Genomic DNA, 18,293 nt, shown 5'->3' with positions numbered 1-18,293 from the left:
CCTTCAATACTGAGGTTATGTAGCTGCGACCCATGGAGACGAGGGCAAAAAAGGTTCTAATGATTATTCAGGTATTTACAAAGGTTTTCCTATATGAAAATGTTTATAAACGTTATAAATGAAACTGTTCAAGAATTTATCAAATTTTGAGTCTTTCAAGTCGCTACTTGCGGTACTTGGGAAGTTATGAGATTTTAAAAGGGAAAGTGCATTTACGTAAGAACGCTCATTTTTGAACCTAATTCTGTTAAGTATTTAAAAATTAGGATTAAGCGTGATTTACATGCAATTTTCAGGGGCATTCAGCTTCAAATGCTTTCTGTAGACTGTGAAAGCTGGAAGTTACTACTCGAGCATTTGCGGGAAAACGCTTACTTTTGGGGTTAAAAATTTCTGGTAAAACTTAATTAGTGAAATGGACCTCTCAAACCGGGCTATGGAAAAGGTTTCTTGCTTTAGCCAGCTAATTGCAGCAGTTCCCAGAATATTATTTTTTTTATATTGCAAAGGGGGCGAAGTCCTTGACCTATCCGCAATATTGTTGCCCAAATGTGCCCGATGTTAAAATTTTTCGAATAAACCTCGCAAATGTAGGCCATTGGTTTTTCAAATTATACATTTTTCACTTTGGGGCCCACGGAGGGGCAAAACCCTGCTCCGCTTTGAATGTGCCTCAATGGCCCTGTTCCCTGAATAAATCCCAATACGGGTGCCAACTTTCAGCTCGATACCTCGAGATTGCAATCCTTCATACGTGTGCATGTGTGAATTGTGAAAGTGCTCTAGTTTTGGCGCTGTTTTGTGGTCATTAACCAAGCTTTGACGGTTTTCTCCAAGAAAAATCGTGTTTTTCTCGGAAGAAATACATTTAATTGGATTAGTAACTAGTAATTTAACTATGGTGCGTTCGAGACTTACGATGCGGCAGCTGTAGCGCTGGCTAAGACCGACGGATCCATTCCGCCCAAGCCCGGCAATCCCAAGCCAGCCAGATTGGCGAACAAATTCATATTGGACAGATTCCCTAGTCCGCCCATTGATCCCATTGGCAAGCCGGCGAAGGGCATTAGCAAGGGATTGGTCTTGGGATCGAACTGACCCAGATTGGACAAGCCTGACAGCAAGGATGTGTTTAAATTGGCCAATCCAGTGCCGGCTAGTGAAGGAAAAGACATGCTCGCAGACATCGACGTAGGCACATTGGCTGAACTGACGCTTGATGTGGACCCAGTAGGACTGGACAGTAAGGGTGGCCGTCCAGAACTGCTGGATTTCTGTTTGCCACTTCCAGACATGCCGCTCATGTTGGACACTAGATAATTTATGATTTATTATTTTCATGTGGGAAATTGGTCTTTGCGGAGTACTCACTTTGCCCAGACATCCTCTTGTGGAGATCCGAGCCCAAATTGCCGCGTTCTTTGACCAGCTCGGACCATTTGGGGTCGATGTCATACATCTGGTTCTCCATCAGCCATTGGCCCAGTCGCTTTAGAGTTGGGGCCTTCGGCCCAGTCAATTTCTTCCCGGTTACCCGGTTGATGACAGACACGTTCTCATCGCCAGTCAGTTTCTTCCAATCTAACAACGTCGGATCTACTCGAGGTCTTCGTCTTCTGGTCGACAAATAGTCGGCACCTAACGGCTGCTCGGCTAGGGCCATATTCTGTTCGGCCAGCCATTTGTTTACTTTCGCCTCATGCGAGTAGGTGTTCACTTTGGAACCGATATCAGCAATCATTGCCTAGATAAAGAAGAGAATTGATTGAAATTTTTCCATCAGAATATTGCAGTGTTCAGACTGATGGTAGTTTATTTCGTAAAAAAGAACGAATTCTTGATCAATAAACCGCTGCAGCTCACCTCGTAACTCTTCCGCTGTTGCTGCTGTTGCTTCTTCAGCATGATGTTCTGTTGCTGCTGTTCAGCTTGCGCCAAGAAGTTGGACAGGCTGTCCTTAGAAGACAGGCCCGCCATCATGCCAGACATCGGGTTGTTTCTGCTCGATCCCTGCGAAACTGACGGTACCGAAGTTACGGTAATCGTGAACGGTTTCTGCGTAGGGCTGTGCGAGGAGGAAATTGGGGCTGTGGTTGGTGTGACCGTGACACTCGGCGTGACTGTGGGCTTTTTAGTAGACTCCGGGTAAAGAGACTGTTCTTTAGCGGCTGAAAGCCCCAGTACGATCTCGTCCAACTTGCGGCGTTTCTTCTCTTTGCCCACTAGTGGTTCTGGTTCCGGCTGCAACAAAACCCCGGTTAGTTCAACCCGTCCCAATCAGTTGGTCCGTAGAATACTCACGCAGTTCTTTCGTTTCATCAGCTTTGATAGAGTATCGTCCAACTTGGTGCCTGCTTTAGAGGGACCAACACTGCTGATGGATGTTGAGGATTTTTTGATGGAAAAGTCTTGTACTTCGTTCTGGATGTCGATTGATAACTTGTCGGGTATTTTCGTCATTCTGCAAATGTAAAATTGGGTTCTATGAGGAATCGGTATGCCACAAATGTTTCCTTTGTAGTGCTAGTTAAGGCCTGAAGTATTTGGAAAAATTAGTTCTAAGAACTTTTCTGAAGGTTTGGGTTTGAAAGTTGAAATTTTCACTGGCGGGTCAGAAAAATGCTTCCAGGTCTTAAAGCCCAAATTTTGAGGCAAAAGAGGTAATTTATAGCACTCTGGTTTTGGGTTTTGAAGTTGAAAGTCGATTTTACAGCTGCCTTTAATTGAAATTGCTGGTTAAACTATTGATTATAAAGTCGGCATTTTGTCAAAACTGGCAATTTTTGGACTAAGCGTGATCATTCAGTAATCAAACCTACCCAGAGCTGAGATCAATTGGCGTTAAAGTACTGCTCGTCCCCGGTATCACAGTGGTCTGACCGATGGTCTTTGTGGTCAAACTCTGCTGATATTTGCTGGTGAAATCAAATGGCATCGAACTCATCCCCATATTCAGGGTGGAAGTGCGATGCTGATGAGCGGGAGGAGGCTGCAGCGCCCCTTGGGGCGTCGATCTGCGGGAATCCTCCGAATCATCATCCCATTGCGACTTTGAGGTCGCCGTATGACTGCTGTTGAGCAACGCATGAAGTTTGGCTCGCTCAGTCTCCACGTCTATAGCAATGTGCCTTTTTCGCTTATCGGCCAGTCGTTTGCCCAAGCTAATGTCTATATCTGGGGTGGAGGCTTCGCGTTTTGGAGGGTCGTTTGGCAGCTCGTGAATGGGGATGTCGAACTCGTTGCCGATTCCAGTGGCGTAGGCCGAGAAGCTTTTGGGAGCCGGCCACTCATTAGTCTCCACCGCGTAGATGATGTGCTGCAGACGCACTTGGATGGCGTATTCCTTCGGCCACTTTACGACGTTGTTGAAGAGCTGCGCCACTGTGGTTTCGCTGAAATCCAGCGCGCCAGTCGGCGTCGGTTTATCTTTTAGCACGAAAGTGTCCACTTGAGATAGTCGAGAAAGCGGTTGGATCACCTCCAAGTCCGGGAACATTGCTTTAAGCTCCGCCGCTTGCTTGGAGCATAAGTCGTTCGCTGATATTTCCTCTTCGGTTGGTTTCGGGTCCTTCGGTGGCTCTTCTACTCTTTCCACTTTTTCCACGACCTCCTCCTTCTCCTTTTCCTCCTCTGGGTCCTTTGGAGGTTCTTTCTCCTCTTTTTCATCACTGGCTGGCGCCTCGGGCTCCGCGGCTGGTTCACTGGCGGTCTTCGGCTCCTCCACCGGTGCCTCCACTTCCGCTGCAACAGCTTCTTCCACGGTTTCGCTTGGGGGGCTCTTTGCCACCTCCTCCACCGCGTCAGGGGCTTTTTCCTCAACCTTTTCGCTTGCTTCCTCGCTGGGTGGAGGCGGCGATTTCTTCTCCTCGGGCACGCTTTCTTTCTTCTGCATCACTTTTTCAATTTTCAGCGTTCCCTCGCCTTTTTCCAGTTTAACCAGAATCTCATCGCGGTCGAACTTCAGAATGTCCTCGTGGCTTTCCAGCTTGATGGCGCCTTTCACGTCTTGCGAATCCGATGTTACTTTCTTGCGCAGCACGTCGTGGAAGGAAAACTCCGGATCGTTTAGAAGGCAGTGGTCAGTTTTTCCAAGGCCATATCTGCAAAGAACACAGTGGGTTTATTTCAAAACAATTCAGCCTTATTGATTATACAGCAGTACTTCTTGACAATTCTAAAACGTGCATATTTTTTACTCGAAAACTCAACAGTTTTTTGTTAGGAACCTAAAGTTTGCCAGGGTACTTCTGTATCAGCCAAAAGGCCAGAGTTATTAGTTGTCAAACATAGCTGGTTAAAATATTGAAACTTACTTGCCGACACCAATCAGCAGCTCTTTGTCGTGTTTGCCGGCGATCCACCAATCAGGCATGTCGGCCGAAGTGACGCACACTTGGAGTCTCTCGTCCAGCTTCGGATGCGTCAAAATCTCCTCCCGGATCCGAGAAAGCAGCTCCAAACGCTCCAGAGTTCGGCGCGCCTTTTCTTCGCTCACATGCTCAATGGTCGAATCGTAGCTGCCATCGTCCATGTGAATCCCCGTCTGTTTCTTGCACATGATCACGAAATGCTTGTAGTATTCGGTCAGTTCTTCGTCCGGCTTTTTCTCCAGCTTGGCCGATTGCTTGAACTTTGACCAGTCGTACTTTTTGGTCTTGCGATGGTAAATGACGCCGTATGAGGAAACGACGCGGAAGAAATCCGCCTCCTCTCGCTTGGTCCATCTTTTCGAGATGGTTTGGCGCTCGCGCTCCTTTGCTGACTCTTTCAGCGCCTGCTCCAACGCTTGCTTACCCTGTCGCTCCATCTTCTGAAAGTGTAAGCATCAAATTTCCCACATTTAATCAGCAATCGATTAGTAAACCACTGGAAGGCAAGGGATTGTTAGTAGAAGATTCAGGATAGAGGATTGAGGAACATGCGAAAAGTTCACTTACCAGGAGATAGAGCGCTAACTGCTGCAAGTCCCAGCCTTGCAGACCCATGGAGGCTGCCGCGTCTCTGGAGTCGAACTGCTGAGTAACTTGCGCTAGCGCTGCCAATGGGGAGGATAAGGCCGAAGCGTCCAGTGCGGACTGTTGCTGTTGCTGCTGCTAGCAAGAACGGTTGGAGAAAATGGTACTAATCTACCCATCAACAGCCACAACGCTCATGCACAAGAGAGCATGGGATGTATGGGGGTAGTGAACAATTTAAAAAATCGAAAATCTGTAGGCGGCACTTCAAAGTATCTCGATAATGTTGTTTTCCTTTTTTTGGGCAATTTTTTTGGACATTGGCTGATGTTATAAAGCTGCGAGAAAAGACTTCCGAATATTCTCGGAGTGTTAATTTAAGTTTGTCCGATAGCTGGTACATAGTGTCCCAATCATGCGGCTATGATGTTTGTTTGGCATGATCCTACCACTCAGACTTGGTGGAATTCTTTAGGTACTTTGAAGTGTGGCGTACCAATCGCTACATCGATTTCCCAAAGCTGGCTTACCTTGGCCTTTGTGGCCTGCAGCTTCTGTTCCTCCTTGCGGTAGTTGCGCTGATAGGAGGTGATAACGCGGCGAAGTCTCGTGTTCAAATCGGTCATAGTCGGCCAAGTCTTGTCTTCGTTTGCATCTTCCTTAATGTCGTCGCCCTCCAACTGCTGGCTCTCCGAGCAAGCGGACGGGCCTGGGGAAGGTTCCGCGATTTCCGAATTTACCTCCGAATTGTCGCGATTGCGCGACTTAAGACTGGACTCCTCATTGGTGTCCTCGTCGTCTATGTCGTCCTCATTGCTGAAGAGAAAATATATGTATTATCAACCTGGTTGGGACTTAGAAGGGTGATTTGCTGGATCGAGCAGCATGAATTTAGCGGGGGAAATGACCGAAGGTCTTTACCTATAGAGGGGACAGGGCCGATTTTTGGTTAGAGTTCGATACTTACTACAGTTAGTGATGATATAAAGAAACTGTAATAGAAACGTATGATCAATAGAATCCCAGCAATTTTAAATACAAGCACATAAAGATAGTTAAAAAGACTAAGTCTACCAAAAGCTGTAGCAAGAAGTGTTATACTCACTTAGGCAGTTGAAGGGGCGTGGCCGGTTGCATGTTTGAAGCGTTGTGCATCTGGATCTCCCGGTCTGAGGGAGGCCCACATCGGGACAGGAAACACAAGGCGGGATCTTGACGCATCGCTGTGTAATTCTCGTAGCCATGTTTCCACGTCCCGATCAGCAACGACTTGTCGAACTCAGAGTCCCACCACACGGCAGGCAATTGCTCCGTAACCGGGGGGAATATCGGCAGGGCACTGTAGACACGCACACATGGAATAATCGCCAATTGTTAATTTTGATTCTTACATTCTTTTCTTTTGGTTTTTTCTCATCAACAACTCTTAGAGGTACTTCAGATGGATTTCTTTGCCGCCTAACTCTACACATCCCTAATACTGTCTAAACAACTCCTAGTCTACAACATACCTAGTCGCATGCCTAAGCCAGACTGGTCGAAGTCTGTTAATACTCCCATTCTACATAGAAGTCGGTTTAAAGACGCGCTTGAAAATGCCCCCTTGAAAGACAAGTGCGACAAGGACTTTTTACTACCCGTTTTTTTTGTGATTTTGTTCTAAGATATAGAATTCTAGAATGTTTTCAATGTGCTTTTTAATTATGCTGCATAAATTGTTTTCGCTCTTTCCAATACAAGAAGTTGAAGACTGTTATTTTCTATTGCTTGCGAGCAGATAATTCTCATCTTGAGAGTATTTGAACTAGAAATTTAGAGGTGTTGAAAGAGGAACTATTCGTTAGTCTAGGAGACGCGAAGTAGCGAATACCCAGTTGAAAGATACTGTTTTTATTAATAGAAAAGACAATACGTAAACTCTACAAGGAAGACCTGAAGCAACTTTTGACTCGACTTTTGTTTCATTTGGTGCGAAAGATCAGTTTAATGCACTAATCAAAGCAGCGAATAGATTAAGACGTAATAAGAAACGACATTCAACACCTCTACTATAAAGAGAATTTAGTTGATTTTTTGTGTGGCCGCTTAGAATTCCATCTGAAGTATCCAGAAAAGTCTGATAGTAGTAGAAGGTTTCTCAAAAATAATAATTTGGTTTCAAGTGCCGTACCGCTAATTTTGCCAGACGTTTACATATGAGAATGAACTTTCAAGGAACCGAGACCTGTTTTGGGGAAGTTTGCCATACCATTGCCCTGCTGCGTAGCCTCTCGCGATCGTATCCGATACGGAGACACCCTGTATTTTTCAAATCGCATGCGGTATAGCCCCAACACTTGTTATTATTTTTGAAAAACTTCATTCTCATATATAACACATACTTAAATACGAGGGATGTTGGGAACCATAACATGATACATATTAGTGTTAAAACGGGAGTATATAAGCGATAAGCCGGTGATATAGGGAATATATATGTAAATATATATGGTAAACGAGTTATCATCTAAATGCGAAAAGCATTGGCATGACCTCGATAAGCATCATGCAAAATACAGACAGACTCACCATATACTTGTACGCAGTGAGGCTGATATGGCTGATTTTTTTAACAGTTACAAGTATATGGTGGACAACAAATGTAAGCTGGTGTCCCAACCATCGGAATTAATAATAGAGATAAAATGATCAATGTTCAAATCCTTACCTTGGGCTTTTTAGAACTAGACAGCTTTTAATACCCTTAGCAGGATGCCCCAACATTGATCTAGCACTGGGACATTCTGCTTTCAACGTGTGTACAGAGTGGAAGATTCAGATTCAAAAAATTCGATATTTTTTAATCTACTGAGGAATGTATTCAATTGCCAAACAATTTCGTATTTACTAAATAAATTAATCGTCTCTGGGTGTCCATGCTGTCCAGAAACTCGGTCCAAACCTACCACCCTGTATACTGTGAAGGTTTCAAAACATTTGGACGCTTCCTATGCTAATTAAAAAAAAATCGACATCTAGACGCTTACCTAGCTTGCACCCCATCGGTAATATGTTGCACCAAATCCCCGATAATCTCGTGCTTGATGTAGTACAGCATTCGCACGCGAAGTAGGACTCTGAAAGCACCAAATCACGTTACGCTCTAGCTTAATTCCACTACATCCAATTGGCTTAGGAGCGAATAGCTCAGTTTAGTGAAGATTTTTGTTTCAATGAATACCTACGTATTCTCGAAATTAGCATGAAAGTCATCATTGCCATGCGAAGCATTAATCGGGCAAACAAGCAACTACTCACTTATTAGCATGCCGGCCGAGATGCTTCTTGTAGTTGTTCTCCAGGAAAATGTCCCCATCGTACTTCTCGTCCTTGCTCCAATGGTTGGGATCGGTTAAGGCAGCATGCCTGGTGTCCTTGCTGGGTTTCTTCTTGTGCTTGTTCCGTATTCCCCTGGGCACCGGGTCCTTCAAGCCTTGATGGTTTCGCGATATTTTCTGCTCGCCTCCCTCGGACGGCGCGATCAAGTCCCAGATAAAGTTGCGGATTTTCTCGTCTCCTCGATAGAAACGCAGGCAGAACAACAGCTGGAAGAAAACGTTGGCATTTTTGCGATAAGTAAAGGCACAAATTGACTTACAATGACGCGGGCACAGTCCTCAATGTCTGGTTCTCTCCAGCCGCGTCGTAGTTGGGAATTCTGCAGAATCTCCAGCCAACGGCCCCATCCGAAAGTGAGCAATCCCCGCTCCACCATGAAACATTCCCTACGCGACCAACTTCCATAGACCATCTCCCCTTTTTCTCCCTCCCTGGGATAGTAATCGTCACCTCTTAGTTTCTTCTTCTTCAGCTTGTTGCGTCTGTTGCCTCTCAGGCCAGTTGGGTCGTTTTCTGGATCGGAATCAGAAGAGCTTTCCAACTCGGACATGTCCAAGGCACTCTCATCATGGCCGTAGCGTTTGATTTGTGTGCGTCGTCTCGGCTCTGACATAACCAGATCTTCCGTTTCGTCTTTTTCCGTTGTGTCGATGTCGGCCCGTTTTGCCCATTTGCTCCAGAAGTCCGGATCGTCGAGGTCTATATCGGAGCGGCTGGCGCTGGATGCAAAACTAGCCTTGGAGAACGTGGAGCCTTTCTCCGACTCCATGGTGATCACTTGAGTGCGCCTAGCTAGGATAACGTCGATGTCTTCTTCGCAGAATTTGTCGCCGTCGTTTTCTTCATCCAATAGGGCGCCGTACGCGCCCTTTTTCAGGAGATCTTCGATCTCCTTTTTGCTCAGTTGCCGATGCCCGGAGCCCTTTTCTCCTTGCACCGTATTCATGCTTTGCAAAATGGCTTTATCCAGGCCCAGCTTCAGCGAGGCTTTGTCGAACATTTCCCGCTCGTAGGTATTCCTGCAAAGTAGTCGGTAGATTTTCACCATTTTTTGCTGCCCGATTCGATGGCATCTAGCCTGGGCTTGCAGATCGTTCTGCGGATTCCAGTCGCTGTCGTATATGATGACTGTGTCGGCCGCGGTGAGATTAATGCCAAGGCCTCCCGCTTTGGTGCAGAGCAAAAAGACGAATCGATCGGAGTCGGGTTTGGAAAATCGGTCAATGGCCGCCTGTCGAAGGTTTCCTCTAATTCTTCCGTCGATTCGCTCGTAGGGATATTTTCGGTACATCAGGTAGTCTTCCAGGATGTCCAGACATTTAACCATTTGACTAAATACGAGCACTCGGTGGCCGTTGGCTTTGAGCTTGGGCAAAAGTTTGTCGATCAAGACCATTTTTCCGCTGGAATGGATGAGGGCTTTGTAGTAGGCGTCGGGGTCTTCGCCGTTCTGCTGCTTGAAGTCGTACTGAATCTGATCCTCAGCCCCATTTAACAGGTAGGGGTGAATGCAGCATTTGCGCAACTCCATCATGGTGTTCATCAAGTTAGGGATGTTGGAGTAGGTTGTGCCTTTGGTTAGGAACGAAAAATTGCGCTCCAGAATTCCTCTATAGTACTTTTTCTGTATGTTGGTCAGCTCCACTTCCACTACAGTCTCTTCTTTTGGCGCCAGCGATTTTTCTACGTCTTCTTTCAGTCGACGAAGCATCATCGGCTTCAGTAGGCATTGCAGCTTGTGCACTTCTTGCTCAGTCTTCAATGAGCCGAACTCCTTTAAAAATGCCTCCGATTTGGTGAACTGAGTCGGTTCCAGAAAGTTGAGCAAGGAAAACAACTCGTTCACGTTGTTCTGCAAGGGGGTGCCTGATAGGAGAACGCGATGCTCGAGAGTGAGCTGGCGCAGGCCTTCCAATAGCTTGCAGTTGCGGTTCTTCAGTCTGTGGGCCTCATCAATGACGCAGAGTCTCCAATTGAAGCTCTTTAAGTCGGCAAAGTCGGTGACAATAATCTCAAATGTGGTGATGAGAATGTTGAACTTTGTAAGATCTTTAATGTGCTGTCCCTTGTCGCTTTTGTAGTACATCTCATATTCCTGGATCATGTTCCTGCTGGTTGCCGATCCGTGGTACACGATAACATTCAGATCGGTCCAGCTTTCAATTTCCCTTTGCCAGTTAGGGATTGTGGATAGAGGGGCGATGACGAGGAATGGGCCTCTGATGCCATACTCCCACACCGCGTGAATAAATGTGAGGCTCTGAATGGTCTTTCCCAGTCCCATTTCATCAGCTAAAATGCAATTGCGTCCATTAAACCATGAGAAGAGCAGCCAGTTGAGGCCCTCCAGTTGGTATTCGCGCAGACTGTTGCCTCCCTTGTAGATCGGTGATTCGTCGAGTTTCATCCAGCCCTCTGGGCTGGGTCTTTTCTTGGCCTTCCACTTGTCCTTTGGGGGCAACTTGGAGAATTTTTCATATTGCACGATTTTAATCGGATCCACGTCCTCCTCTAGTTCCCAAGTGCAGTCTTCGTACTGCAGAGAGCGCCACTTGACTAAATAATGCCGCACAGTTTCGTTGGTGGCTGGGTCGATGTGCGATGACTCATCCAATACGCGATCCACTTCCACATAGTCCGGGTTGAAAGACTCTTCGTCTAGCGTCTCAAAAATGTTCAGTAACTGCGACTGCTTTTGCTTGAAGCGCTTGATCTTATTCGCTATACGTTTATCGCCCTTGAATAGCTCGTCCTCGGTCTTCCATTCGCAATGCAAATAGGAAAAGTTGCGGTATTTCACATAGTATTCCTCCACCTCCACAGTTTCTGTCGGCTCTTCGCCCTGCGGCTTCGGCTCGATCTTCTCCGTCTTAAGGTCGTCCGTTTCCTCAACCCCCTCCACTTGGATGCTGGTTTTTTCCTCATCTTCCCCTTCTGGTTGAGGCGGAACTTTTACGTCTCGCGTGGACATTCTGGAAGAGAGCACGTATTGCACCACCATGCTATCGTCATCCGACGTATTCACATAGACGTAGTTCATGCCCTTGCCTGGATCGGTGCTGGAGCCTAAAGCCAGAGCGTCTTCTTCAGTTTCGAGTGATGCCAAAGAAGTGGAGGGTATGGCTTGGGCCATCATGGGAAGAATCGGTTTGTCCGGCACTAGAGGCTTGCGGCTGCGAGGCGTCGGAGGGGCGTCATCGTCAGAAAATCGAAGCATAACATCGTCAATGTATTTCTTTCTTTGGGTGTTCCGGGCCGAACGTCTTTTACTAGAGTTGTCATCCTCCGGAGGAGAAGGTGGCGGAGTGGCGATAAAGTCCTCGCCCTCCCCATCGGATTCCATCGGGCCCTTCTTGCGGCTGCGTTTTGATCCGGATTTGGCCCGCGACTTTGACCCCGACGAGGATTTCTTAGGGGCGCTGCGCGCTTTTTTGGCCCTCTTCGGCATCTCCCCAATTTCTTCGTCCATTTGGGACTCGTCGAAGGCATACTCGTCCTTCTTGGCCTCGTCACTTGACTCTGGAAGCGGACCATCGGCTGGAGTTTGCGAATCCGCCTGCATTTCTTGCGGCTCGTCGTTCTCTTTTGAGTCGGTGCTTTTGAGGATTTCTTGAGAAGACTCCGGTTCCTCAGAAGTCTCGGCCTTGGCTTCAGCTTCTTCAGATGAGCATTGTTTTTCTGGAGTAAACTGGTCGGGATCTTCGGACGCTTCATCGGCGTCTTCGCCCGATTTCTTCTTCCGCACGTACTTGCGCTTGAGCTTTGTCTGGTCGGGCGTGTCCTTGAGGGACTTCTTGCGCTCCTTCGGTGGTTTGGGTTCTTTGGGAGTTTTGGGCGGTTTTTTCGGATCTTTAGGCTTTCGACCCCGCTTTTTCTCCTCGGCACTTTGTTCCAAGGCAAAGTCCATGAACTCGCACGTTTCGCTCGACGGCAAGTTTAAGCCAGCGCCTGGCGTGACGAAATCCTCGGAGACCGGCAAGCTCTGGATGGATTCGGCGTTTTTCTCTGCTTTTTTCGAGCGGGGCTTCCTAGGCTTGTTTGCTCCCTTGCTTCTTCCTCTGCCAGTCGTGCTGGTCACCTGAGGACTGTCGATCATAGGCGATATAAACATGGGATTTTGAAGAATGCACTGTGAGCCGCCATTGCACTGCTCCGTCGCCTCGTGCTGGCTGAGGATGTTCAACTTCTCCTGCAGGTTGATGATTTTTTCCTGCAGCTCGGGGGCTGGAGGCATGCAATAGAGCTCTTGCAGCTGCTGCTGCAAGGCGGCGCGCTCCTGCTGGTGGCTGATGGGTGGCTGGTACTCCATTGGCAAGTGGCCGAGGTTGGTAGGGAGCATCGGATGCCCCAGACCTTGAGGCAATGGCCGCGCCATCGAGCCCATAATCCCCATAGGGTTGGTGTCGTAGCCAATGGGGATGTTAGTTGGGACTGGTTGCGGATGCAGATTGGTTGGCGCGTTCATTCCCATGATAGGGTGGGGGGCCGGCTGGCTGTTGATGGGAGGCGGCGCAGGCACATCGGGTATAGTTGGCGCCGCTACAGCCGTCCCAGAGTCCTGCGATTGGCTGTTTTGGTTAATCAGGCTCGAAATGGAGTGCTGCTCTTGCATGGGGTGCTCTGGCAAGGGGCTGGTGGCTTGAACCGGCTCGGCCATCGGGCTGAGCATGTTGCTGCTGACGTTTTGGTGTGACTGAGTGGGGGAAGCAGGCGAACTCTCCTCCACAGCAGTCGGTTGAGGTTTAATGGGTGGCGGTGGTTCAGTGCTTTCGTGCTTTGGCAGCGAATAGCCCTGATTTTGAAAGGTCGGAGACGGGGCAACGCTGTCCGAGGACTTGATCGACTCGGGCACGCTTTCCTGGGACAACGAATTTTCCTGGTTGTAAGTGAAAACGCTGGGTTGCGCCAGATCTTCGATTTTATACCCCTTGGGGCTGGTCTGGCTGGAATAGGTGGGGGTGTTGACCCGCCCAAACCCGCTTACTGAGTCGTAAAGGCGGCTGCCCGCATTGGACGTGCTGATCGTCACGTTGTTCTCACTCGGGGCGTCCCCGAGTACAGTCAGACTGCTGGTATTTTCCTGCATGTTTGCAGCGTTGTCGTCAGTTGTAGAGGTGGGGGTGGGCGTGGACGGATGCGAAAGCCCCGTAGGCCCCAAACTAGCCATACTAGGCTCCAAATTGGTGGTGCTGCTGGGAATGTTGGGCGATTGCACCGGCGCAAACTCGTGTCTGATTGGACTGGGCTCCAACTCTTTGGTCTCCCGAACCGGCGACGGGATTCTCGCATGATCCTCGAGTTTTTCCCCCAATACTCCAGCTCGCTCCTCATACATCGAGGCAGGCGTGGCGGGTATGCTAGAGGTGGCCGCCGGCAATTGCGTAGGCATCAGCGACTGAGTGGCCGGAATGCCTTGCTGATTGGTCACTTGCTGCTCCATCAGGCTGTTCATGCCGTTCAGATTGGTCAGATGGGGCTGCGCCTGCACCTGCCTTGGGCTCTGCGGCGGCGGCCATTGCTCGCTCATCTGGTTGCGCATCACGTTGTTCAGGGAGGGCGATTGGGGCAGCCCCAAGGTGTTGCGCGATTGATAGGCCGGGTACTCCGCCATGCCGCTTTGGGGCGGCATCACCATTTGCTCCAAGGCCTGCAGCGTGCTTTGCTGCGAGTAGCTGGCGCTCTTGGGCGGCAAATTAGCTGCAGGGCGCGGACTCATGGCCTGTTGCTGCATCTGGGCGTGTTGCTGATGTGGCGACATGTTGGGCTTGGCGGGCGACATCACCGGCCGGGGGGACACTTGCGGCGCCTGCGGTCTGGGGGACATTTGAGGGCGAGGCGACATCTGGGGCGACAGTTGAGGAAACGGCGCCCTATACTGTGGACTGGAGTTGCCCACTTGGTGCTTAGCAGCGAACTGCTGCTGCGCACTGGCCTGCATGTCCACCACGGGCCGTTGCAGCGGCTGCAGCGCCTGCTGGTGGCTCTGGTTATAGTTAACCATGCCGCCAGGGTGCGCTATTGGGTTTTGGGGCGGCGGCGGCTGTTGCTGTTGTTGCTGCTGCTGCTGTTGCTGTTGGTGGGGCTGATTCAGGTGGCCGGGAGTGGGCACTGAATGCGGTAGTGGCTGAGTGTGGCCCATCTGCGCGTATTGTTGGTTTTGAAGCTCGATCTGGTGGTGGGCTTGAGGGTATTGGTGATGATGTGGCATGCGCTGGTGCACGTAGCCGCCGTACGCCTGGTTGGGCGGCGTGCTGGGATAGGTGGGCGCTTGCGGGTAGCCGTGCGGGGTGTGTCTTTGGGCCAGCTGATAGGGGGCCTGGTGGCTCTGCTGCATCATGGGGTGCTGGCTGGTGGGGAACTGCTGCTTCTGCTCCTGCTGGTGCGGGTAGCCGGTCATTGGCTGCTGCCTATATTGGGTCATTTGGGGGTATCTGAGTGACAAATTATTACGCTATTAATTCTCTATATAGAAGCTTTTTCCGTCGGTGCATGGAACGTAAGCGTCGCAAAGTAGTTTGGTTTTCGGATAGAGCAATCGTGACACAGCTTCAATATAATGCTAATCATTTTAACTGCAAATCAAAATTAATCCCTGGGTTTCAGTCATTTATTGTCTCTATTTACCAATTTAAATACGTTTCGGTGTTTTCCACCATCATCAGTTTTTTTAAATTAACAGATAGTTAAACGTATTTAAATTGATAAATAGAGACAATAAATGACTGAAACCCAGGAATTAATTTTGATTTGAAATTGAAACACAGTCACGAAAGTATGTACAATCATTTTAACATCATACAAGCGTATGCAGCAACCGCAGAAGGTGATGACGAGCAAATAGAGAGCTTTATAACGATCTAGATCAGGTTGCCGCAAAATTTAGGCGCAACCGTCCTTGAAAAATTCTCGAAAAGAGCACGTCTGTGCCAGCAAAGCCGAGGCGGACTTGTCCGATGTGTTATTCCATTCATAACCCCATGAAGTGTACTTTATTTTTCAATAAATGTTTCAAACTTATGCCCCAATAATGATAGAAGCGCCCGGATAATTTCAATAGAGCCTTTGGAGGGAGGGCTGGAGAATGAGATTTTGATGCAATGAGCAACAGTTTTATTAAGTGATTTTTTCTCGGATTTTTTGTTCAGTAAATATCTTTAGAAAAATTAAATGAATTCGGTTGTTAATTTTAGTTTTGGTGTTGTGCAGTGATCACTGCAGCTGAATGGAATTGAGGCAAATATAAATGGCTCCAAATTTTAAATTAAATTCGAGAAAGGTCGGCACTTGGGGCGTTTTTCGTTCAATTGTAAGTTGGAACGTGAAATTTGCCTTTGAGAATATTGCACTTTCTACAAAAATGTCAACAATAAACAAAATGAAATCGAACTGTCGAAATCGAAATAATCATATCTATTCTGTACTTCGGTGTATTTTGTTTTCGAAAGTGTTTGGATATTTAGTTTGCTACCGACAGGGCACAAAATCGGTCCATAATCCTGTATGCCGTTAGAATCGCGTTCACATCGTAGTTAGTGAACGTGTAGTAAAAAATTCGAATAATAATGGGTAGAAAATGGAGGATGGGGCGCCAGCTTGCAGAAATCAGATAAGAATGATCGCTAATATATAAACGTTTTAGCACTTGAAGTGAGTTTAGTTTCCCGACAGGCAACTGAACTTTTATGGATTCTCTATATTCCTCTCTCTTTTCCTTGCTGTTTAGACATAAGTTTGGCTTTGAACAGATTTTCTGTTATATTGAACACATTTTTCATTTCATCACACATTTCTTTGCAGGTGGCACGATGCAGCTTTCGGTAAGCTTAGCTTAGTAAACTTTGCCTCTGGTTGTGATGTACATGTGAAACTTTTGGACCCATATGCATCAACTGACTCGTAGGTATCGATTGGTTCTTTCGTAATTAATTTTTAAACTTTGAAAATATTTTGGGCGGCTTTGTAGTTTTTATATCAAGCTCAGTATGTAATACAAGAGTCATCAGATTAGTGATAGTGTGGATTTGGTTACGACCAAACCATTGACTCCTTCACAAGAAATTTTTAAACTTTGGGAATATTTCGGACGGTTTTGTATTTCTACAGCAAGCTCATCTGAAGCTTGTCTCCAAAGAATATATAGGGATGGGTTCCAGTTTTATGTGTTTTGTTAAAAAAAAGTTAAGAGTTTTAGGGTTGCCTGCTTTTTTAAATTGAGAAATCGACTAAAACATGACGCCGCCTTTTTCAACATTGTTCAAGAACCATTTGGGCCACAGAGTTCGTTTTTATATCATTGGATAGAGAATCGGTAATTCGATTCACTTATAACAACATGATTGAGTAAATTCTGGTGAATTTGTCACAAAAAGTCACACGAAATTTGAATATCAGACATTTAGGCCCGTATTTATAAACGATACTCAGCTCATGCTTGGATAAGTACGAGATCGTTCTGAAGCAAGAGAGATGATTTATAAACAGTACTTCGTGAATTCTCGGCGAAGTACCGGTCGAGTATAGATGTATAGGGACTTTTTCGTATTTATTTGGTAATTTTATATATATTTATATATTTGGTGTTATTATGTAAATATGTCTTTTGAATCGCTGAAGGACTGGCTAAGATCACGAAGATCACCGGACACAAGCTACAATATATTATACACTTTATGTAAGAAAGTAGACATGGAATCATAGAAACATTGCTACTTGTTGTATAGAATCTCTAGAATAGAAAGCTACTWGTATAGAATCTGGAACAKACCAGCAAYTGAGTAATGGGTGATATGTGATATTGGTAGTCCACGATTATCCGCTTGGTCCAAAGGCTCTATTGAATGAGATTTAGCGGAGAWATCGTGGGACAACAAACAAAGTGGATATCGCGATTGATTTACCTGTGCATAGCTGGATAGCCGGCAGCTGCATGCTGGCCCCAGCCTGCTTGCATGGCATTTGCATCGTTCATTGGGCCGACTTGTATGTCGGACATCGAGTACATCGTGTCGGCCGTGGCCTGATAGGGGTACTGGTTGGGGCCAGGGGGCGCGACTGGAGGGCGTGGCACCTGCCTGGGATGGCCGTAGGAGCCGCCCGGCGGTCCCATAGGAGGGCGTCCATCGCCTCCTGCGCCATAACCTTGAGCGTAGACGCTCTGCTGAGTATTCGGATCCATGTGGGAGAATGTGGTGCTGCTCGAACCGAACGTTGCCAATTTTTGTAGGGGAGTTTCCTGCGAGTACGTTGGCTGCGAGTAGGCTGTAGGCGCATTTCGGTCACCAGTCACCGCAGGATCGAGGTGCACTGAGCCCAACTCGGGCAGGTTTTCCAACATGCCACCGCTTCCATCTTCCGCGAACAAGTCGTATGAATCCATCGCTTTAGGCGGAACATATCGTTTCTTTGCTGCTCATCTCATAGAACCATCGCTGTTGGACAAAGAGTGGTTTTATTCGCCCGGTTTACCAATACGCTTTGAATTAAATTATCGATGGCAAAACCAGGGTTGGTTTGATTTTTTTCAAGTGATTTCAATCACTTGACTTTTTTGGAAAAAAATCACGATTTAAATCAAAATTCATTTTTTCAAGAAACTTTATATTTCCACTCAAAAAATAAAAAACAGAACACAAATAATTCTAAAAAATGAAAATCAAAATAGAAAACGGTGCATGTGAACTTACAAATTAAACGGTATTAATGGTAAACTCAATAATACTAAAACGGAAATCACTTCTCTTTCTCTTCATTTTCGTTATAAAGTATGAAGAGGAACACTAATTTCCCTCCTTTTTCGATTCCCAATCTGTTCCTGATATCCGAATGTGCTCAACATCCTTTCGACAGACACAGAAGATGCAGTGGCACAAAGAAACTGTTTTATAGTGGGCAAGTGTTTTGCAAATTCCGGTTTATCTCTCTGTGATGGCCACCACTGAAGTCCGTTCACATTTTTCAGCA

The 18,293-nt window shown here is 47.1% G+C and overlaps 1 protein-coding gene across 1 annotated transcript in view; it reads right to left on the bottom strand.

Moving 5' to 3' along the window:
* LOC109537573 (chromodomain-helicase-DNA-binding protein 7) overlaps nucleotides 1–18,293 on the bottom strand; it is a 26,046-nt gene that overhangs the window by 2,785 nt on the left and 4,968 nt on the right. Inside the window, exons 2-14 of the mRNA XM_048662735.1 lie at nucleotides 17,231–17,761; nucleotides 8,593–14,764; nucleotides 8,253–8,539; nucleotides 7,982–8,071; nucleotides 6,061–6,294; nucleotides 5,486–5,771; nucleotides 4,938–5,093; nucleotides 4,314–4,810; nucleotides 2,820–4,100; nucleotides 2,302–2,461; nucleotides 1,864–2,241; nucleotides 1,372–1,744; nucleotides 919–1,312 (exon numbers count right to left, since the gene is read on the bottom strand). Of these exons, the coding sequence (XP_048518692.1) occupies nucleotides 919–1,312; nucleotides 1,372–1,744; nucleotides 1,864–2,241; nucleotides 2,302–2,461; nucleotides 2,820–4,100; nucleotides 4,314–4,810; nucleotides 4,938–5,093; nucleotides 5,486–5,771; nucleotides 6,061–6,294; nucleotides 7,982–8,071; nucleotides 8,253–8,539; nucleotides 8,593–14,764; nucleotides 17,231–17,709 (10,787 nt within the window). The 5' untranslated portion in view covers nucleotides 17,710–17,761. The remainder of the gene's footprint in view (nucleotides 1–918; nucleotides 1,313–1,371; nucleotides 1,745–1,863; nucleotides 2,242–2,301; nucleotides 2,462–2,819; nucleotides 4,101–4,313; nucleotides 4,811–4,937; nucleotides 5,094–5,485; nucleotides 5,772–6,060; nucleotides 6,295–7,981; nucleotides 8,072–8,252; nucleotides 8,540–8,592; nucleotides 14,765–17,230; nucleotides 17,762–18,293) is intronic.

The sequence above is a fragment of the Dendroctonus ponderosae genome, unplaced genomic scaffold, assembly GCF_020466585.1.
Source record: "Dendroctonus ponderosae isolate FM_Combo_2020 unplaced genomic scaffold, Dpon_F_20191213v2 Dpon_F_20191213_11, whole genome shotgun sequence".
Classification (NCBI taxonomy): domain Eukaryota; kingdom Metazoa; phylum Arthropoda; class Insecta; order Coleoptera; family Curculionidae; genus Dendroctonus; species Dendroctonus ponderosae.
This window is presented reverse-complemented; position numbering and strand designations above follow the sequence as displayed.